At 38.3% G+C, this 25730-nt stretch overlaps 1 protein-coding gene across 1 annotated transcript in view; it reads right to left on the bottom strand.

The window, feature by feature from the left end:
• The window catches only part of LOC126242756 (probable peroxisomal acyl-coenzyme A oxidase 1), an 87104-nt gene that overhangs the window by 5624 nt on the left and 55750 nt on the right, over positions 1-25730 (bottom strand). Inside the window, exons 7-11 of the mRNA XM_049948114.1 lie at positions 23361-23521; positions 19803-19965; positions 17785-17975; positions 14004-14156; positions 552-657 (exon numbers count right to left, since the gene is read on the bottom strand). Of these exons, the coding sequence (XP_049804071.1) occupies positions 552-657; positions 14004-14156; positions 17785-17975; positions 19803-19965; positions 23361-23521 (774 nt within the window). The remainder of the gene's footprint in view (positions 1-551; positions 658-14003; positions 14157-17784; positions 17976-19802; positions 19966-23360; positions 23522-25730) is intronic.

Raw genomic sequence — 25730 nt, 5'->3', positions numbered from 1 at the left:
AATTGGAGTTCACTTTCTATTATAAGCAAATTTTCTTTGATACTAATTTGCGTTGGTGTACGGTACCCTTGTCCTCAACTACAGGTTGATCTCTCTCATCTTGGGGTTATGCGTGGGCAGCACTTTCTTTTTAACTCTCCCCAAACTATCCCTCGCTCCTCTTGACGAAGTAAGTATTAGTTCTGAAATCTAGGTAGTGGACCGCTTTTAGTTTTATGTTTGTCTATAGGAAGAGCAACACATACACTCTTCTGAAAATAAGTAATGGCCAGCAGTTCAATCTCATAATTTATTAGTTTTCTTGACCGAATTTTCCTTTGATATCGTTTGCATATAGTAACTCTAATTAACATAAAACTCAGTTGGATTTCAAATAAAAATTACCTCCCATCAATCCCTTAAATTACTTTCTATTAACATTCCCCTTCACAAAAAGTAAAAAGCCTGAAAATGTCTAATAATAAGTAAATGTAGCTTACAGAGTAAAAGTAGTACTACGAATGCAAGTTAGAAGGATTACGTCATTTGGTTTCAGTTGAAGACACACTCACCTCTGCGCACTGTACAAGTTCTATAGACGTCATATTCCAGGCGTCCTCAGACGAATATCCACCTCTTATCCTCCTTTCCATGTCTTGGTGACAAAGCTTAATTTTTCTGTGTACAAAAACACTTAATTGAAAATGTGCAATTTTTGGCATATAATATCATCAGTTACTAATAAAACAATATTACTACAATAGAATTCAAGAGAAGCTATATCAACTATTGGATATTTTGTGATATTTCAATTCAACTAAATCATTAATAACTTACATAAACAGCTCATTGTTGCACCAGTGAATGAATTTAAGAAAAGATTAAGGAAATACATACTGAATAATTTGTGATTAATATTCAAGACCATGCACTAAGTGAATATATGTGTTCGGTCTGCATACATCTCATTTGTACATCAGCAACATTCACGGAAGCACAGGAATTTAAAAAAAGGGGGAGCATGGATATTTTACTTTAAACATTTCAATTTATTTAATCAACAGATTTGGTACTGCAACAGATTCCCAAGTTCTTTAGCACTCACTTCACTTATTTGCTGTAATTTTATTGCAGCTCCTTAGTAGCAATGGAAGAGATGCAGATATCAGGAAGGTGTTCCCTTTTTGATATTACTCTCACATTTTGTCACGTGCAGTTGGAGAATTTCGTTAATTTTATGCAAATCTTTCTTAGTAAAAAAAATTTATAAAAAATCTGATGTCTCACTGAAATAATCTTTCTCTCTCCTCTTTTAAGGGAATAGAAATATTGGTTCAGATGAACTTTTAAACTGCATAAATAAGCAAGCGCTCTACCAACTGAGCTACCCAAGCACGACTCACGCCCCGTCCTCACAGCCTTACTTCTGCCAGTACCTCGTCTCCTACCTTCCAAATTTTACAGAAGCTCTCCTGCGAACCTAGTTTGGAAGGTAGGAGATGAGGTACTGGCAGAAGTAAGGCTGTGAGGACGGGGTGTGAGTCGTGCTTGGGTAGCTCAGTTGGTAGAGCTCTTGCCCGCGGAAGGCAAAGGTCCTGAGTTCGAGTCTCAGTCCGGCACACAGTTTTAATCTGCCAGGAAGTTTCATATCAGCACACACTTCGCTGCAGAGTGAAAATCTCATTCTGGGAGCATAATTAAGCAACAGGAAGGCCCTGATTCAGCAAAGATTTTTGACATGAAAAATTTTAGAAACTCATTTCCCCGTCCATTCAGGGTGTAGGTACAGATATTGTGATAACTGGTGCTTTAATACATACCCACTTCAGTGTTTTAGTTGTTTTTTCTCTGCATCTAACAGTCTTCCCACAAACATATCACATAATTTACTACCTGATGTTTTTGTAACTGCACCATGAAGTGGACGACTACTGTCAGTATAGACTATTTGCTCTGCAACCTACATTTTTAATACCTGACCTGTTACCCAGGGGAAAATAAATGTTAATGTCTTGCTTGTGTCATGCGTATTTGGAGGTACCAACCAACCTAAGAACATATTACTTGTAACAGCTACAATTATTAGTCTGTAAATGAAGTGAATATTGATGGTGTCAGTACACTTGGCGCTGCCCCCCCCCATGCCCCCTCCCCCCCCCCCCCCCCCCCCCCCCGCCCCGGCACCCCCATCCTCACCATCAACAGAAATATCTGCACTTATACCCCTAACACTCTGTATACAATGGTGACATACTGATTGTATCTTCCTCAACATTCTATACAAAGACTCCATCTGATCGTGCCTTACACAGATATCACAACGATATTTAATATTTGCTGATAGTGTCAGCATTCTGGCCAAGGCTCTAAACTCAACCACACAATCAAGATATGTGCCAGATAAACTTCTAGTTAGTACACAGAAATCTGATTTGTAATCTTAAAACAGTCTGTAATGTCCAATCCCAAATATGTAAAAATAATTTAATGTTCTAAAAAGTAAATAAATGTAATCTGGGTCACAGCTGCTGCAAGCCTTTGAACATGAATGCCACTTTGATAGCTAGGCTAGTTATTGGTCACATATTACATGAAGATTCACTGATAAAATATTTTATATTTTGCACTGGGATGGATGACACATGCAAAATGATCAAGGAACTCTGTCCTAATTTGGATTCAGAATATTATCTTTCTGTGTTAATATGCATGTATTTATCTCTTGGTCTCCCTCTATGATTTTTACACTCACACTTCTCTCCAGTACTAAACTGGTGATTCATTGGTGTCTCAGAACATGTCCTATCAACCAATCAATTCTTTTAGTCATGTTGTGCCACAGATTTCTTGTCTGTCCAATACTATTCATCTAACTTATGTTGCCACAAATAAGATTTGCTGCTTTGCTTTTGGATGCAAATCTGGATAAGTTTTGAGGTTGAAATAAAAGTTTTTGTCGAACATGCTACTTGCAGTTGTCCATACAAGATACAAGACTTTTGAAATCCACTCCGCAATGTTAGAATGTTTTCCATTGAATTTTGTTGATTGTCATGCTGTACACTAATCTCACTGGAAATCGGAATCTTTTAAAACAAGATGGTACGTTGAAATGAATGGAATTCGTGGTGTGAATACTGACATTCCTTTTCCACTAATTTCTCTGGTTCACATAGTTTTATAGAAACATTTTTTGCAAGGGTGTACTGGGAACATTGAATTCAGGAACTCTGTTAGGAGCTTTTCTGACTGGGATTTATCTTTTCTTGCCAAAATTATCCTTTCACGCAACTATTCTTTGTCTGCATGCTTTCTCTATATAAGGGGATATGCCTTTCTATGAGTTGTTTCTCTCTCTTTATTATCTTGCACAACTCATTGTCTATCAAGATCATGCCACAGTGCAGATCAATGAGATATGTGCCGTTTCAAAGTGATAATCTAGAGAGAATACTGCGGAACATTCAAAAACATTTGTTAACATTAGAGAGTACTCATAAATACCTAAGAACATTAAAGAACAATCTTGAGTTTCTCACTTGAAAAATCCACTGATGCAAAAGAGACAGTCTGGTGACCACACAAGCACTCATATCTCCACAATCACAGTAGCTATCACCACTTGGTCACTATAGCGCACAATGGAGGATTGAAGGGTAGCTAGCACCAGACACAAAAGACAGCTATATGATTATATGAATGCATGGTGTCCATGCTTTTGGACATGCCAAAAAGAACACACTCTACGCAAAATCCGCAGCTGTGATACATTACATGGAAATTGAAGGGGGCGGGGGCAGGGGGGGGGGGGAAGATACGAAAGGAAGAGGAAGGGGTTATTGATGTCATTGATGTCAGATGCATCAGGACATTAAGCGGAACCAGTGGCGACAAGTTAAAATGTGTACCAGGTCAGGATTCAAAATCAGAATCTCCTGCTTACTAGGCACGTGCGTTAACCAATGCACCATCGGGACACAGTGTTATTGCAACTGTACAGATTACCAAGGCACACCCCACGGCCGACTCACATTCCCACAGAGCACCATCTATCTGCAGTCCCTGTCCATTTCCTCATGCTTGGATGTACTTGTGTATCCACACTGAAGAAGGTGGATCCATGCCCAGCTAGGCGAATCAGTTGTATTAATGCGGATAGCTAGCACTCGGTGGTAATGTGTGTTGGCTGTGAGGTGTGCTGAGACAGTCTGCACAGTTACGATAACACTCCAGCCAGCCCGGATAGCGTAGTAATTAACGCACCTGCCTGGTAAGCAGGAGATCCAGGGTTCCAATCTGTTCCGGCATACATTTTCACTTGTTGTCGCTGATTCCACGTAATGTCCTGATGCAGCTGCCATCAGTAATCCCTTCTCTTTCCTTTCCTTTCTTCCCACCCCTCCTTACTCCACCTTCAATTTACATATAACAAAAATCAGTAATTGGTAATGGGTGGCTTTGAGCCATTGTCACTATATTTTTCATCCTTGCCATTCTATAGGATAATTTTGCTCTAAAACAGAAAATTTCAATATGTCATTTAAAGCACACAGTGAGAAAATTATTCTTTTAACATCTACATATATACTCTGTAAACCATAATGCAGTATATGATAGTGTGTGTTTCTGACTGTACCATGGATCATGGACTCTTCCTTCCATTTGTGTATGGATCATGGGAGGAATAACTACTTAGAAGTTCCTGTGCTCATTGTACTTCAGCTAATATTGTCTTTGCAATACGTAGACGGTTGTACTATATTCCTAAATTCCTTAAGGACATCATGGCTGCCTTTGACTGTAAAGTTATTTATTTAACACCCACTATTTCCATTTTGGCTGTGTGGTCATTATCAAGTAGAATACTGTGAAACTATGCTTCAGCTCATGTCAAACTGTAAGAACATATTTAAAAGTTTGCGATGGTACAGTGACCTCACATGGCAATGTTTCTGCCATAGTGCAGCGATCAGCCATTGCTTATGTTTCAGTGTGGAAGTGATCGGTATCAAATTGTGGCATGTAGATTGAAATGCTGAATGTTATCAAAAGTGTTAATATTTACTGAGTGTTTGAATAAATCATAATTCATGGGCCCTTAACAAGCAATTTTCTCACTTGAAATAAGTCATTGTAGTAGCCCTGGAGGGATTATTTAATGAGATTAGCTGTACGGAAAGTTGGTTGGAAAAGCAAGTAGAGACTGCAATGTAAATATAGCAGGTCTGGAGAAATACTGACAGTGTTGTTATACATGAAGAACGATGACAAGGACATCACATTCTGAAATGATCTTTGGATCCAGAGCTCGAGTGCCAGCATCTGTGTATGGTGAGTCAATTAGACATTTTTAGTGGTACCTCGACTTCCAAGCAATGTTGGTAGACTGTGAATAATCTCATTTTAATTATAATTTGTGTGTGCAGTATATAATTGAACAACAATGTTTAGTCAAACAGAGAATGATAACATAATCAACAGAGAGGACAGTCTTAATCAGGACAGTGGTGTGCCCCAGGAAGTGGAAATACAAGCTTGACTGTAAATGTTGAACCAAGCCACGCAGTAACAGATAACAATAGGGTTGAGGTTTGTAGGAAACGAGGATGTACTGATGCAGTTTTTTCAAAAACTGAACGCTGATTTGAACAAAGAACTATGATCATGAGCAAAATCTGAACAAAAAATTCAAACAACATACTAAAAACTGGACAAAATGTTTGATCAAAAGGTAGTGAATTTTGTAATGAGTTTCAGGGTCAGTTTAATAATTTTGTTCAGAATTGTAGGAGTCATGCACAAGGTTACAGCACAGTATCAAAAGATTGAAGCAGATGTAACTAAGATACAGAAACAAGTCAACTCACAAAAAGAAGTATTAAATGAACTTTACTGAGCAGTGTCATTACAAATAAGGAGGTATTTCTAGTTCAAACTGCGTGTCAATAAAATAAGAAATCAGTCATTAAAGTAGCATCAGGTGTGCAACAATGTTTCAATCTAGGATCAAAAATACAGACACTGGCACAATTAAGAATGTAAGAATATGCCATACCCCAGTAGATCCAAACATTATCCAACAAGAAATTGAAATTTTAATGCAAGAAAATCATGGTACAGGTTGTTGTAAAAACCTTGTTAACATTGTGCTTGGTCAAGGACAGCTAAAGAATTTGACCAATATAAACAATTACATCCGGTGGATTTCATGAAACAATTTAAAGTTGTATTTGCATGAATTCAAAATGAATCAGAAAAGAATCGATATTTTTGTATAAGGCACATGCATGCAGGTGCTAGGACATGGGGAAACTGTGTATCCAATCAGTATACTCAGGATCAGCACAAGGAGTCGATGCGTGGATTTCTTCAAAATCACTGGAAATACAGTAATTATCTGAACAATCCTATGTGGTGATAATTTAATCATAATTTTGATAAAGCATTTACCATGGAAAGAAAGGAAACAGTTAGCATTGTGAAATTTTGATGCTTTTGATGAGTTATAATGGGTTGTTGTTCATTTAGAAGAAATATATAATGAAGGAACACTGAGTGGATCAGAGTGAAACTCAACTCATCCTAATGAACTGTTTCAATGAAATTATGCACCAGCAAGATAATTATGGACCTACAATGTGACAATCAACGGCGACACACAAGAGGAGATGAACATTCGAGAAATTACTGGTGTAATGATCAGATTCGAAATGATGAGAGGAGAGAAAATGATTTTGGTAGACATACCCAGCAGATAGTAGATGATGGAAGAGTTTGGCATTATTTGTCACACAGAGATATGGATGACAGACTAGGAGTTTCGATGAGATCTGCTCCAGAACGTCTGGGAAGTCTACTGGGTAAAATCATCATCATCATCATCATCAGCCAATTCAATCATTAGATGATGTGGCCTCTTCGAGTCGTGGATTCAGGAAGGCTTTCAGAAGTCTTCTCCAAGTGGGTCGGTCTTGGGCAGTTCTCTGCCAGGTGTTACCAGCGATCTTCTTGATGTCTTTGTCCCATCTGTCTGGTGGCCTTCCTCTAGGCCTCCGGTGCTCTCTCAGACTCCACTCCAGTACTAGCTTCGTCCATCTGTCTTCTTTTCTTCCTGCGACGTGGCCAGCCCACTGCCATTTCAAGGAACCTACTCTCTCTAAGATGTCATTAACCTTCGTCACAGACCGGATGTCATCTGCCCTTTTCCTGTCCTTTCTTGTATAGCCCAGCATTGATCTCTCCATGGCTCTCTGTGCTGTCCTAAGTTTCCCTTTTGTAAATGAGTTCAGTATCCATGTTTCGCAGCCTTACGTCATCACAGGAAGAATGCATTGATCAAATACTGCTTTCTTCAGATTTACTGGCATTTTTGATCTGAATACTTGCCAGCCAAGCTTGATGCGTCGATAGATTTCTGGCCTTATGTCTCCCTTCATATTTATAATCTGGCCAAGGTAGACATATTCACTGACCTCTTCTAGTAGACTGTCCTTGACTTTCACATCTCCAGCTGGGACCCATTTGTTGGTCAAATAGGAGAATACAAATGATTAAGTATGAAAGTGAAGATATTAGGGCTGAACTACTGAGAGAAGATACACACAATGTAAATAAAGTGTTGAATCCAGTAATTGAACTTAGTGTACGTGGACAGAAAATTACAGCAATTTTAGATTCTGACAGTGATACTACAGCAATTTCTAAAAGTTTGCATGAACAGCTTCAGGGAACAGAAGAGGTACCTGTTTTTCCTGTCAATAGTGTGCGTTATCGTTACAGCAACTGGGCACAGAAGTTGTGCTGTTACTGGATGGGAACTCATTAGAAGCAAGATTTTAGATAGATAGTCTTGATTCTTTGTCTGTGGATTGGACTTCTGGCAATGATTGGCTGGCAGAAAGAAGATGTAAGATTTATTATGGAAGAGGGTGTTTCAGTGTTTGTGATGGGAATGATGAATTGGAGGCTTGTTTCGTCAGTTTAGTAGAAGGAAAGGAGACATGTCTGCAGGATTAGGAATTAGTGTCATTCAAAACAAAATAGATAATATTGAAGCACCAGTGTACATGAAAGAAAATGTATCTAGAGGAAAGGAAGAAATAGTTCGAGAAGTCACATCAAAAATTCAGGAAAAAATAGATGACTTAGTAAGTTGCCAGCTTCTTATTGAGAAGAATTACAAGATGTTTTACGTATGTGCATGCCAAAGTATTTTCAAGTACACAAGGATTTACTGAAGGGATGTAAATATCATATTAAAGTGTGGCCGCATGAGCCATTTAAAATTAAATCGTATTCGATACAATTAGCTAGACGAGAGGCCATAGGAGAGGAGATTAAACACATGGTGAACTCTATGACAGATCAGATAGTGAATATTGCAATCCGATACAACCACTCATTAAGAAAGATGGATCCATCAGGCTGGTGCTGGAGGCTCGAGCTATTAATCACATTATTTTGCCCCACAGGGATCAGCACAAAAACATAGATTTGCAGAAGTTTGCTGGCATTTGTGTCCTTAGTAGCCTTACATGACATGTAGCTATTGGCAATTGGAACTGGAGGAAGGGAGCTGAAAGTATGCTGCATTTTTGTTCAGTGGATGGTGTTATCGTTTCAAATGGATGCCATTCTTTTAAACATTTTGCCTGCAGCATTTCTAAGAACTCTAGATGACATTCTTGGAGAACAACTCATACAGCACATAATCGCGTATGCTGATGACATTTTAATCCTGTCTCCATCTTCTGAAGAGCACATGTATATCCTCGATCAAGTTTTGAATACATTTGAATCAGCTGGAGTTACAATCAGTTTGCAAAAGTCTGAATTTGCTCAAAAGAAAATCTAATTTTTAGATGTGTTATCTCATCAATACATGAAATCCATTCGACCAAGGCATAATAACCCAGAACTTTTATTAATTGTAAACCAGATCCACAGAAATTAGAAGCTGTATGAAATTTTCCTGTGCCAACATATGAGAAATAACATCAATGTTTTCTTAGGTTCTATGGGTATTATTGTTGATTTCTGAAAGGACATCGTCAGTCATCACCTGCGTTACTGTCATTAATCAAGAAGAACTCTGATTGGAGCTGGGTGACTAAATAACAGGAAGCATTTGATTGGATACAGTAACAACTTTTGGAAGCTCCACTATTACACCAGCCTGACCTTAATGAACCATTTTATCTTGGAACAGATCCAGTGAGTGTGGACTTGGTGTTGTTCTATATCAAATAATCATTGAAGGTGGTCAAGAACAGAACTGTATAGTTGACGTTTACAAGTCATGTTTTGACAGCATGGGAGAGAAAATATACAGTGACAGAAAGAGAAGTGCTTGCAATTATTTGGGGCTTTGAACGATTCCACTATTTTCTTCTGGGATGGCGTACTATTGTACGGACAGATCATATGGCATTAGCTCTCCTTCTGCACTGTAAATTATTTCTTAATTGTCTTGCCAGATGGGCTATCGCTCTGCAGGAATACAGTTTCGAGATTCACTACATTCCTGGTGAAACAAATGTGGTAGCTGATGCTCTGGCACATCTTCCTCAAAATTTGAAAAATGTTTGTACAGATACACCACATGTGAAGGACATCAAAATTAATTTCATGAAAGGATTTGAAGGAGAATCAAAAATTTGTTCCATTTTACGTAATATCAAAGCAGAGCAAGAGGCGGATGAGGTACTAAAAAGAGAATATATTCTGATGTAGCAGAAGTTAAAATTCGAAAATATTAAATAAACTTTCGGGAAACAAGGCTTTTGTCAAAAATAGATGTCAGACACACACACACACACAAACGGAACTTACACACACATGACCACAGTTTCTGGCAGCTGGAGCCACTCCGCTATATGTTGAGTAGCAACTATCCTTTTCATAATATTGTTACATTCCATCCTGGATTTTCCATAGTTTGAATATGTTATCTTGTACAGAAGAACAGGCTTGAACTCTGAAGAATGGAGGCTTTGCATACCACATCATATGACTGATTAACGTTCTAATTAAATACATCCACTATGGTTTTGGAAATTTTGATCTGAAGAAATGCTTACAGCAATTTGAAAAACAAGTGATTTTCAACGGTGTCTCAGTGAGTTGGCAGATTATTAAAGAATCTGACTTATGTCAGTACACCAAAATATCTACAACGCAACATAAAGGACTTACGTACAATGTTTTGCCACATAAAATGGGTGAGATTATTGGGTTAAATCTTCTTTGACTTCTTCCAAAGTCTCATGGAAATTTCATACATAGTCATCATCAAATTATTTTCAAAATTTGTTCATTTCTTCCCACTAAGAAAAACTAACAGTAAGATTGTCATTAAGAAATTGAAAGAAGGTTACTTTCTGAATACCACTCGACTGTGTAGTATTTTGACAGATAATAGACTGTAATTTCATTCTAAGGTATGGAAATCGTTTATTGAAGAGGAAAGAATTCGCCACATTGCTACGTCAACATATAGACCTGCATCGAACCCTACAGAACATACAATGCGCGTACTTGGACGACTGTTTAGAGCATATTGCAGAAGGAAGCACATTAATTGGATCAATTGAAGAGGTAATGAATAGCTTAACCCATGATAGTGCTGGTGTTCCAGCTTGTACCGTTTTGCATGATAAAGGACCTGACAGTTTCTTCAATGAATTTATTTATTTTCCATCACAAAAGTGAATTGATGGCTGGGGGGCAAAAAAAAGGGGGGGGGGGCGGCAGCAACAACAGACAGCTCTGAAGCAAATGGATGGCCTTGGCAAGAACAGAAAGACAGAACCATTTAGTGAAACCTGTTGTGTATAAGATCAGAGATTGTTTATTAATACAATACCATTTTAAATAGTCAGTAGCAAAGGAAAAAGTTACGAAGTTTTTACATTACTATTTGATACCATTTAGAATTTTGAGAATAGTACAACCCAACTTTGTTGAAATAGAAAAACGTAATGGGAAAAATATTTTGGACCTCATCTTGTTGAAAACATTAAACTATATCACATGAGGCTGGAAGGAAATGGAGAAGAATAGTGTTATAGTGATCAAGACTCATGTTGTACCTTTTAAGACGAGAACAGACTGAGGATTTTTTCCCAGTGAATTAGGATAAGAAATTGATTGAGTTTTTTCTTTGTACTCTGTTATTAAGATGTTAATAACAGAGAATTAATGAATAGTTTGATTTTTTGCAAGTGCTATGATGTAATATGTCTTGTGATGGTTTTCAAACTTAATTTGCTAGGAATTATTACCATGTGAATGTACTTAACGTTCATCTCTGTGCCATTTTGAATTGTACTGTGAGCATGTGATGATTACATTTATTTTTGTTGTGGTTAAAGTGTGTTAAAGCGAAGTGTTTTGCCGCACGTTTTCTTTCTGTGTTTATGAGGTACCATAACCTGGCAGTACTACGTCACCACTATGTCAGAGTGGGCAAGCTGCTGGCTCATGGAAAGTAACCAATGTCACAACATGTGACATCCAATAGTTTACAAATTCTCTGCCGAGTGGTGCACAGTGACAACCAGCCATGCTACATTACCACCACTTCTGTAAGCAGCGCAATCATAATTCCTCTTCCCCCACTCCACCAGAGCATCTCTGTGTGCAGTCGCCCTACCCAGCAGGCCATGGACGTGGGATGTTTATCAGCAAACCCACATGATGCAGAGCAGTGACACTGGTGTGAATCCCGTCTAATGTATTTACTTTGCTGGTTAGGTAAGATGATGTAACTTACCAAACGAAAGCATTGGTATGTTGATAGAGACAGTAACAAACACAAACACACACACAAAATTCAAGCTTTCGCAACCCACGGTTGCTTCATCAGGAAAGAGGGAAGGAGAGGGAAAGACGAAAGGATGTGGATTTTAAGGGAGGGAGTAAGGAGTCATTCCAATCCCGGGAGCAGAAAGACTTACCTTAGGGGGAAAAAGGGACAGGTATACACTTGCGAACACACACACACACACACACACACACACACACACACACATATCCATCTGCACATATACAGACACAAGCAGACATTTGTAAAGGCAAACAGAGTACCTACTACTGTAGTGATTAAATGTGATACCAAAAGTGCAACAAAAAATATTTTTGGATATTGCAAAGATGTAAGGTATTTATGTGTTCATGTATTTATGTCATGCACTGACTGCCACTGAAATAATATTTGCCCCCCCTCCCCCCCCCCCCTTTTCAAAAAATCCATTAATTACAGATGATGGATGTCACTTTGATTACTGATTTATCTGTGTGGGTGCTTTGTTAAGCCTGTGATTACTCGTCTTTTTGTTGTGTTATGACAATATTTTATCTTTGATTATGGTGATAACAAGAATGTTAATTTTACTAATGATTATTACTGTCCAGTTTATCAGTGCTTTATTGGTTGATCTACTGAAATTGATTACTTCATTGAATAATTAAAAAGTTGATTACTTCATTAGATACTTTAATGATGAAGTTTATTGATGAATTCAGTTAGGAACTAAAGATAGAAAACGCACGGGCACAAAGTGGACTGTTTTGATGATGCTAAAAATAATTTCTCTTGGTAATGTTGTGGTGTGGTAACTCTCTTGGAATGACAATAACTTCAATATTTCTTTAATTAAGGTTATATCTTATACTCTTCTGCTCTTTGCTGTTTACTAGGGCCCTTCTTACATGATCAATTTCTCACTGAAACTTTATGTCACCATAAATTTCCAGGCAAAATTAATTTTTGAGATCTGAGAGCATGTGAGGGTAGTGTCTTCACATGGCAAGCCCTGTAACTGGGAAACATACACTATCAAAGGGGGAGCAACCTTGTAAAAAGACACGTGTCATAGACCGGCTGTTACATAAACACTATTCGGCCTTTTACATCGACGTGACTACCACCAAGTTATCAGTTAGAATGAATGGACATAGACAACACGCAGTATCCTCTTGCAGAGCATGCTTTACAACATGGCAGTTGTGACTTTGGTGCCTGTTTCACCACACGCACACCACCTGGATTCTTCCCCCAGATAACAGTTTTACAGAACTCTACAAGTGGTAACTAACACTACGTGTCCAAGGTTCTCGCCACCTACCTGGCCTTAATTTATGTTAATTTCTTGCATCTCTCCATTTCTCCACAGTAGCTACTCCTTTCTTCACCCCACTTTAGTTTTCTACATCTTTCATTTTCTGACTTATCAATTTTTTGCCGTCCCCCTCCTACCTCTGTTACGTACAATGCGCTTGGCTTTTCACTCTTATTAACTCATGCATGATGTTTCATCAGTAATCTCTGTCTTGTGTATTACCTTGTCTTCCACCTTTAAACTCTCAAGTTTCCAAATCTCGTCCATTGCAGTACCCAAAAATCACCCTTTCTTTCCCATCCCATCCGGTAAAAATGTGTTTGGGCACAGAAGATTTTTCTATTTGCTTTTTTTGTCATATATCAGCCGTAATAAAGACTACAGTTCAAACTTTATGCTACAGGTCAGTGCAACAGGATGATACTAGTGGCTAGTGTGTCACATGGTACACTGTGTACTCTTGCTCCACGTCGTCTACCATCTGCCTTCTTATATGCACACTACTTTTGTGCTTTGTCTTTAGTGAGTTCAACAGTGATGGAATAATAATTTCTTCTAGTCCTGGTGCAAGGTACAGAATATGTTCCTAGTGGAATCGACATATTTTTTGAAAGTTTGTAGTATTTTCTAACCACATGCAAAAAGTATTTAATGATCTATCCATGATCAATCTCGTGGATGTGAGGGGAAAAGATTCCTTGAAATCCATTTTTCTTTCCGCATGATCCTGAAATGAAAGTATCTTTGCCATGTCCCATCTGTAGCACTGCTCCATTACGAACAAGAAACTGCTTACGGTGAACCAAAGGACAATCACTTTTGTCGCCAACACTGGTTTGAGTTTCGTAGCATAACTTCCATATGCTTTGTAAAAACTTCATGAACATTGTTTTCTGTACGTACCCTGCAGCCACTTGCCAGTATGCACGGATGAGTCCTTGCATTGTTTTCTCAAAGGTTCCCTCACTACCTCTGCCTACAGCTTGGCGTAAGTAAGCCACTGTTGGTGTCAGTGCCTGATTGCTGGCAGCAAGGCCCCATGCTTTCATCAAGAACCTGCAGAAAGTTAACAATGATTTTACAGTTGAACAACCTTTAAAGCAAAACAAAATAATGTATTTTCAAAAAACAAACTGCAGTGAGTAATGACAGATAAAGAGTAACTGTGTTGAGATGCAGTAACAGCCCAATAGAAACCAATGAAAAGACTGCTGACACTGAAACTTATTCAACTAAAGCATTCACTCCATTTCACAGTGTATAGGGTTGAGAGAGAGAGAGAGAGAGAGAGAGAGAGAGAGAGAGAGAGAGAGAGACTAGAGCAGGTAAGGAGGAGGGGGAGGGGGGGCAGTGAGAAAGAAACATTTAAGAGTGCATAATATATTTGTAGCTGTGGATTTCTGTCTAGCAAGATGTATGGAAATTACTGAATCACTTATCAGTTAAAAAATCTACAGATATACAGCTCATTTCAGAAGGAGCATATTTTAAGAGATAGTAGTATAGATTAATTCAAGTAAAACATTCCATATCACAATGCATCCAATTTATTGTTCACAGAAACACAGCTGTTAGAATGTAACTCAAACAGAATACTGACGGAAGGTTTTTACGCAAACACAATTGATAAACTTCAAAGTTGATTTTAATAAATTCCATTTATGACTTAAATGTGCTTTTGAATTCTCTCTTCTCTGTCGGTGTGGTTACCTTTTCTTTGTAGACTTCACCTTTCAACCATCACCACAGGCAAAGATCTAAAAGCGGCAAGAAACATGAAATTTCTGCTGATCCATCTTTCAGGGATTGTTAGGTTTATATGATGTCTCACCTAACTAATACAATGTGCAGAACAACATACCCTCCCTTGTAGCCAAAGGAACCTCTTCCGATAATGCCAGAAGCTAATTTTCAGTGAAGTCTAAATAACTGGTCCACGCAAGACAATGTGGTAATGCAACAGGCTCAATAAGCTAATTGTCTATTACACCATACTGCACATTTACACAGAAACATTCTTGAAAATGTGTCCTCACAAAGGCATGTGAGTTGTCATTGAAGCAACGATGTGAGTTATCAGTGTTATTGGACACAGTCATGAGTTAAAGTGGCTTCATCAGTAAATAGTATTAATGAGATTAGCTGCTGATTTGCAATTAGCTGACAACGACATTCCAGTTGTCCACCGTCATATCCTCCTTGAAGGTCCTGACTCCACTGTAAACGGTAAGGATACAAGCTCTGCATATACAATGTCTGCCACATTCTTGCATGTGAAACACAGAGACATGTAGCAACTCTGTGTGTGCTTGTTTGCGGACTATATTCTACAAATTTAATAATTCTTTGCATGAGGTCAGCTCAAAAATTTCTGGAACATTCACAATTTCACGGCCACTGCTGTGTTGGAGTGAAATGCAGTTGGCATCTCTGCACACACCTGTTCATTGTTGTATGTCAGTCACTTGTTGTTCAGTGCTGTATTGAGTAGAATGTTGTGTCGCACAGTTTGTGAATTTTGAGATGGCAGAGTTACAAGAGCAATGCGTCTGCATTAAATTTTGTGTAAAACTCAAGTAAACCTTTACAGAGACACACAAAATGATGCAGGAAGCCTACAGTGATGAGTGCTTAAGCTGTATTTAGTGTTCTGAATGGTTTACATGGTTTAAAAACGGCCAGACAGAAGTTAAAGATGACCCTCATTCAGGACGCCCTTCGATGTCTACTGACGATGCTCATGTCAACAAAACTGCATGCCAGTCAAAGACTGACTGTCCGAGACGCTGCAGAGGAATGTAAGATTTCAGCTGGATCATGCCATGAAATCCTGACACGGCACCTTGTAATGCATCGTGTTGCTGTCAAGTTCATCTCACGGCTTATGAGTCAAGACCAGAAAGGCCTTCACCTTGCAATCTGTGAAGAGCTTTTGGATCATGCAAATGAGAACAAAATGTTCCTTAAGAGAATCGTAACATGTGATGAGACTTGTGTGTGTACAGTTATGATACTGAGACCAAGGTTCAGTCTTCACAATGGGTTAGAAAGGTTCTCCAAAACCAAAACAAGCTCATCAGGTCAGGTCAAATGTCAAAGCCTTGCTGATAGTTCTCTTTGGCTTTGAAGGATTATTTCATCATGGATTCATACCAAAGGGAAAAACTGTTTATTAATGGTATTATTGGGACATGTTGCGATGCCTGCGGGAAAATGTGAGAAGGAAATGGCCTGAAATATGGTGAGACAGTTCATGGCTCCTCCATCACGATAATGCACCTGCACATTCATCCCTGCTGGTGCGTGACTAATGCACAAAAACTGAAGTCACTTTGCTGCCTCATCCTCCCTACTCTCCAGACCTGGCCCCTGTGGACTCTTTTTTTTTAATCTCCAAAGTTGAAAACCCTGTTGAAAGGACGAAGATTTGCAACGACAGATGAAATAAAAGAAAATTCACAGGCAGTGCTTTACACGACCCAGCAAGAGACATACCAAGACTGCTTCCAGTAGTGGAAACGGCATTGGGAGTGGTGTAACAAATGTGGAGGAGACTATTTTGAAGGATAACATGCACAATAAGTAAGCGTAGAAAAAAAACTGTAGACAGAGTTCCAGAATTTTTTGAACAAACCTCATACTTCATCCACACCCTGTTCATTTGCACGTTCAGATGAACTATGAGTGCTGGACACTGCATCAGTCTGTCATAGTTTAATAAAAACACGAGTAAACAATATTGAATCTGCTGCTCTGCAGTTACAAAATCATCTACTATATTCTCTTCAAACAGCAGCAGGATTTTCATTTCAAAATCTGTACACAGATACCTTATTGGCAGACTCTGTATTTTTAAATATGTGTGGCATGTTTAAATGATAGAGTGGAATTGGCCAGCAAATAACACTCATGGTCCAAAAATTCCGTTATCTACACTGAAGCGCAACTTCACAATCATAACATGTAGGCTTTCACGGCCGGTGTCTTCATTAGTTAAAACTTCCGGGCTGAGAGGCCGTGGTCGATCTGTAAAAGACTCTCACAGTTGGCAACGAAACATCAGGAAGTAGTAGTTCTACAGATTGACCACAGCCTCTCGGCCTGGAAGTTTTAACTATTGACAACTTCACAACTTGAACTTCAAAAGAAAAAGATAGTTAATGACTAAACCCATGGTAAAATGGAGTACTAACGTGTGAAATGAAAACTTATCTCTGTAACTAGCTGTATCTCTGAACCAATAAAAATCTAGCACATGGTATAAGGAATGTTTTATCTGAATTAGTGTATTAGTACAAACTAATTCAATAAATATTATTTATTAACTATTCCTTCTAAAAACAGGTATATTCACAACAATGTGCATGAAATGAATGTTAAAAGCTGTGAAACTCTTATAATTTCCTTTGAATTACTGGTTTGAAACATTTGGCCTCCAATTTGCTCATTTTTAACAGAACTTGTACTGTTCCACTCATTTATACGCACCTATTCTTCATCAGTATAAATAAAAAGAGGAAAGTGTTAAAATAAGTCAAACATTCCCATATCATAAATATAGCACTTTTTTCATTCATTTTATACCATTCTAACTCCTATTCTGCTTTACAGCTGTTTTATTCTTCTGTTTTCCCCAAATATACAAAGACACTAACGACATGTGGCAGTACTATAAAGTTGTTACCTGGCAGTCTGCAGAAGCATAACGGTGTTCTCTCCCTCGTATGTGCAGGCAGCAGTTACAAGTCCATAGATGCAGGGAAGATTGCTGGATGTCATGTAACCGTGACCACCACACGCTAGCCGGCAAGTTTCCACTCCTGCAGCTGCATCTGCAGTTGCAACAGCTTTCAGACAACATGAGATTGCATGCAGCTGAAAAGAAAAGTAACTTATAACAACATCTGCAGTTGTTTTATTGATTCTTTCCTTTTTACTGATATTACACATGTTTGACAACAAAAAAAACAATAAAACACATGTTCTCTTCAGTGTTTAAAATACAATTTTTTCCTTCTTTCTATAACAGGTCATTCTTATTTGTTTGATGTGACATAATATTAATTTTTGTGAAATTAAGAGGAAACTGAAACTTCCTGCCAGATTAAAACTGTGAGCAGGACCAAAACTCAAATCTGGATGAAGAAGAAGAAGAAGAAGAAGAAGAAGAAAGGATACTGCAGAGAATTTGGCTTAGCCACAGACTAGGAGATTGTTTCTGGAATGAATTTCTCACTCTGCAGCTGAGTCTGTGCTGCATTGAAACTTCCTGACAGATTAAAACTAATTGTGCACCTCAACTTGAACCTAAGCTTGTCTTTGAGTGTGGATCATGAATACTGCCTGGCTGTCTCAGAGCAAGGGCACTGCACATGAAAGGCACAATTCTGGATTTGAGTCCTGGTCCAGCCTACAGTTTTAATCTTCCCAGAAGTTTCGAAACAATGCACACTGCCTTGCAGAGTGAAAAATTGATTTAAGAGTGAAATTATTTGTTGTGAAATAGTTGTTGGCCTGTTTTGACTTCACATAGGTCATTTCTGTTCTTTGTTTATAGTGAAATTTTACCAGTTTGATGTGTCTCCTGTACCTGAATCAAATCATTTAGATTACGTACATTATGAGACAAATAAATCACAATTCACACTTCAATTCACAATTCTGGTACAGTTGAGTTTGACGCGTAGATTGGGATGCTCGTGTGATAAGAAAACACTGTAGTTGAACAACCCCCATCACTTTTTAATAATGTGCCAGCTAATTACAAAGAAATTGTGGTGGACAATGAATAGCAGAGCAGGACAGTTGCTAATATGTTATTGCGTACACTTGTTAAATTTTTGGTCACAACTGAAAATGGTTGGGGATTTGATCCATTCGAGAGAACTGTCTGGCTAAGCTTGACGTATGATGAGACAAAACTCACAACATCTAAAAAACTATGCCTTAACAGGACTGTAACATCAAAGTAATTTTCCACATTAATGAATGGTGTACCTCACATACGTACTTAATAAATTATCATTCTGTGGACACAATAGAGTTAAGTACACTTATGTAAAAGAAAATAATTATTTTTCTGAATTTTAGTCCATAACTGGTGCTGGAGGACATCAGATGTTCTAGTATAACCATGCTGCCAATGTCTTTTATAAAGACATTGGAAACTCCAGATTGAAATCTCAACAATGTAGGAAAAGAGAGATTGCTACTTACCAAAATATGACTTGTTAAGTTGCAGACAGGCACAATTAAAACACTATTACACATTAGCTTTCGGCCACAGTATTTGTCAGAAAAAGAAGAGAAACACATGCACATTCATTCACACAAACAAGCACACCTCACACACACACACATCCATCATCTCCAGTAGCTCAGACCAGAATTGCTGCTTGTGTTCTACATTACAATTGCATTCCGATCCAAGATATTGGAGGTGGAACTCACGTGTATGTTAGGTGTGCTTGCTTGTGTGAATGAATGTATATGTCTTTCTCTTCTTTTTTCTGATGAAGACAGCGAATGAAAGCTAATGTGTAAAGTCTCTTAAATGTGCCTGTCTGCTATTTAATGATCTTCTTTATGGCAAGTAGCAATCTATCTTTTCCTACATAGTTAATTTTTATTCATTATTTTAACAAATTTTTTTACGCAAGTCATATACGTAAGAATGTGAAAAACAAATGTGAAATTACTTACCTCAGGCAGTCTTTCCAGATCACCAGACTCCAATTCAGATGTGACACTGTTATACATTTCCCAAAGCCAATTGGCACTAAAGCGCAGGGCGAAGTACAAGGCAATATTTGGGAACAGTTTGTACTGTTGTGTAACATAATCTATAATTTGGGGTTCCCTTTGCCTAAAATAAACAAACAGGATTAATAAATTACAAATTTACACATTTTGAGTATAGCATGAATAATGTGAAACCAAACTAGTGCTCTTCAAGTACTGTCTTGTAAGAGACAAAGATGCAGATAATCAAATGGATTTGGCATTTCTTGACTTTCAGAAAGCTTTCGAATGTAGGTCACACAAATGTCCACTACTAAGAAAATTACTTTACATCATGTAAAGTTGCAGTTGGTTCGCTCATGTGGAATGCTTGTGGAAGAGTCTACTAATCAGTAGAATATCCAGTGATGTAACATCACAAAGGTCGTTGATATACATAGGAAAAAGTAAGGGCCTATGAAGGAACCTTGTGGGACGCCACATGTAATTAGTTCTCATATGGATGATGTGAATAAATGTACACAGTTTAAGTAAACTGAGATATTATGGTGTCACAGGAAATGCTGCAAAATGGCTCAAATTGTATCATTCTGATAGGAAACATACGGAAAGGAACTAATAACTTGTGGCGTCCCACAAAGTTCCATCTTAGGGGGGGGGGGGGTTGTTGTTGTTGTTGTCGTCGTCATTACAACAAGTTCTGCATCCCCAAGGACATCCTCACTATGGATCTATGGAATCTAAAATAAATAAGTGAAAAAGAAGTGCACCCAAATGCCTATTCCTGGTAATACGCTTTTTGATAACAGCAACCAAAAACAAGGTCTGTTAGAATTACACATTTTGAAACAATAAGTCACTTCTATAGAAATAAACGCCTGTATGTTTGGCGCAGTATGTGAATTTATTAGGAAGGGTTGCAAATCAAAGAATACGACTCATAAGAATGAAATGAAATGAATTGAATAGATTCAGAGTACAGTGTGTGTGAATTAACAGAAAATTGAACTATTATTGTATGTTTTATGACAATCTGAAGGGTTTCTGAATTATCCTAAAAATCAGTCAGCATGGACAGTTGCCCACAATAACTCCAATGTTAACTTCAAAAGTTAATGTATGATAAGCAATCAGTAGTTAATAAATTAATCTTTACTACTACTACTACTATTACTACTACTAAAAGGAATTAGTCCAACAGCTTATCCAATGCACTACTTTTAAATGTGCCTGTCCACTGCTCAGCATCTCCTCTATGTGACGAGTAGCAATTTGTCTAAATTCATACTGATAATTTTCAGAGAAAGACTTTAAAGCATTTATTTGCAGAAAATTTCTCTTATGTACCAATTATAAAACTGATTTTCTCAATTTTTTTCATTGTAGTCACAAGTATTCTTCAAAAACAGTAGATCAAAGCCTGCTGATATATTATGAAAGAGATAGTTACAGTTTTAATGGGAGGAACTTGTTATTAGCCAAGTGATACAATATTATATGAGGGACATTCCACGATGATCTACAATTTATATATTCACTATGAATCTCTCTGTCTCAGCAGATACATGCACTTTTTCTTACACCACCAATGTGGTAACTACTTTATATCCTCCTCGATCCACTTTTTTGGTGTCTGTTGCAGCCAACAGAGGACACCAGCTCGAAGTTCCTGGTTGTTTGTGGAATGACGTCTTCACAGTGGTTTCTCATAGTCAAATCAGGAGAGATCAAGTCAGGAGAATATGGAGCGTGTCGCAGTACCTGGAACCCCTCATGGTTGTCTGACTTGAATGGGGATGGACATTATCATGTTGCAAGAGCACACGTTTCCCCCAGTTTCCTGGCCATTTATTTTGAATTGCATGGCACAACCTCTGAAGAGCCTCCAAATACATCATGCTGTTGATGGTGGTCCCTGGTTCCAGTCAGTTAATGAAGGGGTTCCATCCTTGTCCCATGTGTTTTTCCCTGAAGGCACTGTATTGGACTTTTTCGACAGGGGGCTACCTGTAAGCTTCTATTGCATTGATTGGGCTTTGATCTCCAGCTCATGGTAGCAGAGTCAAGTTTCATTGCCAATCCTTAGTTTTGATACAACACCTTCTGGATCCTAGCTGTGGCATTGAAGGGAGGCCACTGCACATGTCTTCGTAATGTTGTGTTTGTGCTGCATTCAGGGATTTGGGGATCCACATGGTGGACACCTTCCTGAGTTTGACCCTTTAAGTGCCTGTGGCTTCTTCCTGAAACTATTATGTCATTATTTTTATAATTACCAGTGCCTTTAGCATGAAACAACTAACGCTGCCACTGATGCTGTTGCAAGACAGAGACATCTAGTGGTACAGTGAAGTACATCTACTAATAAAGTACATTGCAGCAGTCACTTATAGCGCTGAGAGCAACAGTCAGCATGGAGACTGTGCTAGTGATTGTAGGCAATTGTATATTTATTGTAATGTAATTTGAGTTTGTACTACTGCTTTTATGAGTGGTTTCAAACTGAAGTCATTGGTGCAATATGAATTTGCGATACAAAATTTATTAAATTTTAGGGCCACTTTTGCTTGTTTTTAGGACTATAATTTGTTTTACATGTTACGAGTTCATGGAATTTCCAAGATGTGGGACTTCGCCAAGGAAAAATGCGAGTTTGCTTTCACACGTATCATATGAAATGATGGCTAGTTGAAAACTATGTCCCAGCAGTTCCAAAGTAAAACCATCCCCTTAAGACAATTGATTGTTTACAGTTGGCTGATTTCTTCTTTTATTTTATGCTCACTACATTAATAAAGGTTGATTTTGTGAAAAAATTTAAAATTACACTTTTGTTTGTTTAAAATTACACTTTTCATATTGTTGGGACTCAAAAGATAAAGGTGTTCATGCACCATGCAGTGCACAGTGCTTTTCGCAAGACCTGCGGCTGCCTCCAATTCTGTGAACATTATGCACCTATTTTCCTGAATACACTTTTTCACTCTTAAAATGCTGACTGGTGTTACCAATATTTTCCTTCGAGACTGGTTCCTTTCTCCATTGATGTGCAGCCATTTTTCCAGCCATCCATCCAATTGTACACAGTTTTTCTTGCTGGTTCACACTTTCCACACAGTGTCACCAATCACCTTTGAACATCCAAAATATTTATACCCTCCTTCCACAGAAACCAAGTCCTCCAGCACTGTCTTTGATGAGCACTCTCCATCTTCTCCACCCACATTATGACAGCAGTTGAGAAAATGGGTTGTACTATATATTGATTACATGTTTAATAATTGTCCTACTACCGAGAGCAAAGCACGATGCACTTGTAATCATAATGATATGTCAGATGTGCATCATGCATGATAGGAATAAATAAAGTGTAAAACAATATGAAGTCCCTTTGTACTTAGAAGCTACAGCAGGAATTTCATTAAGTACAACAATCTCCTCATGCACATAGAATTAACCAAAAGGTCAATGTCTTATAAAATGCTTATTCTACAAAACAAAAAATATATGCACACATACCCTGCTTTCATCTCCGATTGCCTACGCACAGCGCTGTACCTTGTAGCAATTGTAACTGCTTTTGACAAGTGGCTGGACATATCCTGTACTAGAACAACTCTCACAAACATCATTGTTCCGTATGTTAACTTGTCACTGGGAGACTTCACATATGTACCATCCTAAAAGGAAATGTCCGTCTCAGTTTTATTTGGCAATGAATGCCTTGGCTATAGATAATTTGCAAAACTCAAACATGCTAAAACATAAATATAGCTTTAACACATTCACAATTAAATTACTCACATAATCTCCTGAAATTCGGCAATTTTTTTTTCTAGTAACACTCCATTATTTCTGTGCTGTGCTAAAAGCCAATTTTTACACTTCTCCCAAAAGAAATTTTGTAGCAGTATTTCCTTATTATTTTGCTAAAAGAAGTGCATAATTATTCCTATAGTAAAACAATTACTGGCTGTTAGTGATGGTTGTTCTGAGTGTGCCACATAGCAGTAAACATTTGTCAGTTCCTTCTTAATACTATTTTTTATGCTATTTTAAGTATTCTTATTGCAGTTCATTAGCATCTGATTGAAACAAACAGAAATGAGGATTCTGAAATACATTTTCCGTTATATTTTTGTACCACAATCTCTAGTATTTATGTGCTATGTGAATTTATCAGAGTCACCTGTTTTATCATTTTGAATAAATGTGCTGTGCAATGTTCCAAAACAATCCTGTGGGCCTCATGAAACATCATCTGTCACAGTATGTATGATGATGCAAATGTTAAAGACATTCTACAATGCACAAAAAAAGTATCACTTTTTTGAAGCCTCATAATTTTCTCCCACAGTGGCCAAAATTTAGAAATTTGGCTCAAAGATGCCTAGAAGCTTCCTTCGTAATGGTGCAAAAGCATAATGCCTGGTGATATCACTCTTGGACTCACTGACACTTCAAACAACAAGGTGTCAACACATGCGAAAAAGAGGCCACAGCTCAGAAGTTGATGTGAGGTGTAAAATGGGATAATGATGTCAGATTGGTACCAAATTTCACCACAATTCTGCCCAGCACCATCATGGACATGTCACACAATGGGAAGGTCATCACATTTCCCCCCCTTGTTTCGACGCCTCTGCGACGGAGGTCAGGACTGCAACACCCAGCATTGAAATCACACGATTTTCTTTTGGGTGACGGAGAAAAAGATTTTGGGCTACCTACTGCTCAGAACTGACAAAAAAAGTCCTCAGTAAGTGGCATAAGGTACGTCAGTGAAACCATCCCTTCCCTTAGGGTATGAAATTCCCACATATATTGCGGTCTAAAACAACAGTTCACGATGTTCTTGACAATGTTCACCACTGCTGACATCCCTCGGACGATTCAACCCTACTCTAAGGACATTTTGGGGCTGCAACTGCATTGAATGTGATCTGACTCATTTGGAGTGTAGTAAGATCGTAATTTTTGCTCTGGTATCCAGGCTGGCTGCATTAGAGACTGTTCAAAACCATTCTTTGAAATTTGAACAAGATTGAAGCAGCAAAGGTCTCTTATGCTTTTGCAGCCTTCCTGTTTCGTATCATCTTGTGGTGTGATTATGGAGGATTGGAACATAGAAATGTGCATGAATAAATCAGCAAAGGTCCCTCTAAGACCCACCAGTTTGGCAACATCCTCGATGCCCCCAACCTTTGTTGAGCACGTTAGATATGTACCTGCCAGGGACCTTGGCACCCATTCAGCTATGTAGTGCCTTCAGGGTTGGTCAGCTGGGGATATAATGCGAACACCTTGTGAACTACACAAGCACTTGTGTATCCTGTTGCCACAAACTGTTCTCCTGTTCAGAGCAGAAGTAAATCCAGACCAATACCACAGCTATCAGTGCTTGCCAGTATTTGCCTACCATATCTCCGACAAACACAAGCAATAACACAGGAATGGATTAAACTCGAAAGATACAGAGAATTACCAGTTCATGAAACATTGTTCAATTGACCACACAAACAACTAAAAATCTAGAAATCAATATTGGTACACAACCGTGAACTCATTCCAAAAACCTATGGTCTAAGGCAGTGATTTGCAAGGTTTTTGGGTCCACAGCTCCAGTGACCGGTATCGCATTGTGTTCAGTGATGAATTGCAGCTTTTTATTACCCCAGATCACCATCATCAGTGAGTAAGGTGGGGACCTGGAAAGAGATACCATTTTTCCAACATTACAGAGAGGCACAGTGGTTTTACTCCTGGCATTACGGTGTGGGTATGATTTCAGGGCATGGCTGGTAGTGAATGTGGGAACTCATACAGCACAACAGTGCGCCATGGCCCTCTCACATGCTCATGTGTTACCTCTCGTGCAACACTATTGTG

The sequence above is a fragment of the Schistocerca nitens genome, chromosome 1, assembly GCF_023898315.1.
Source record: "Schistocerca nitens isolate TAMUIC-IGC-003100 chromosome 1, iqSchNite1.1, whole genome shotgun sequence".
NCBI classification, from domain to species: domain Eukaryota; kingdom Metazoa; phylum Arthropoda; class Insecta; order Orthoptera; family Acrididae; genus Schistocerca; species Schistocerca nitens.
Note: the sequence above shows the minus strand (reverse complement) of the source record. Positions and strands in the feature narration are given on the sequence as shown.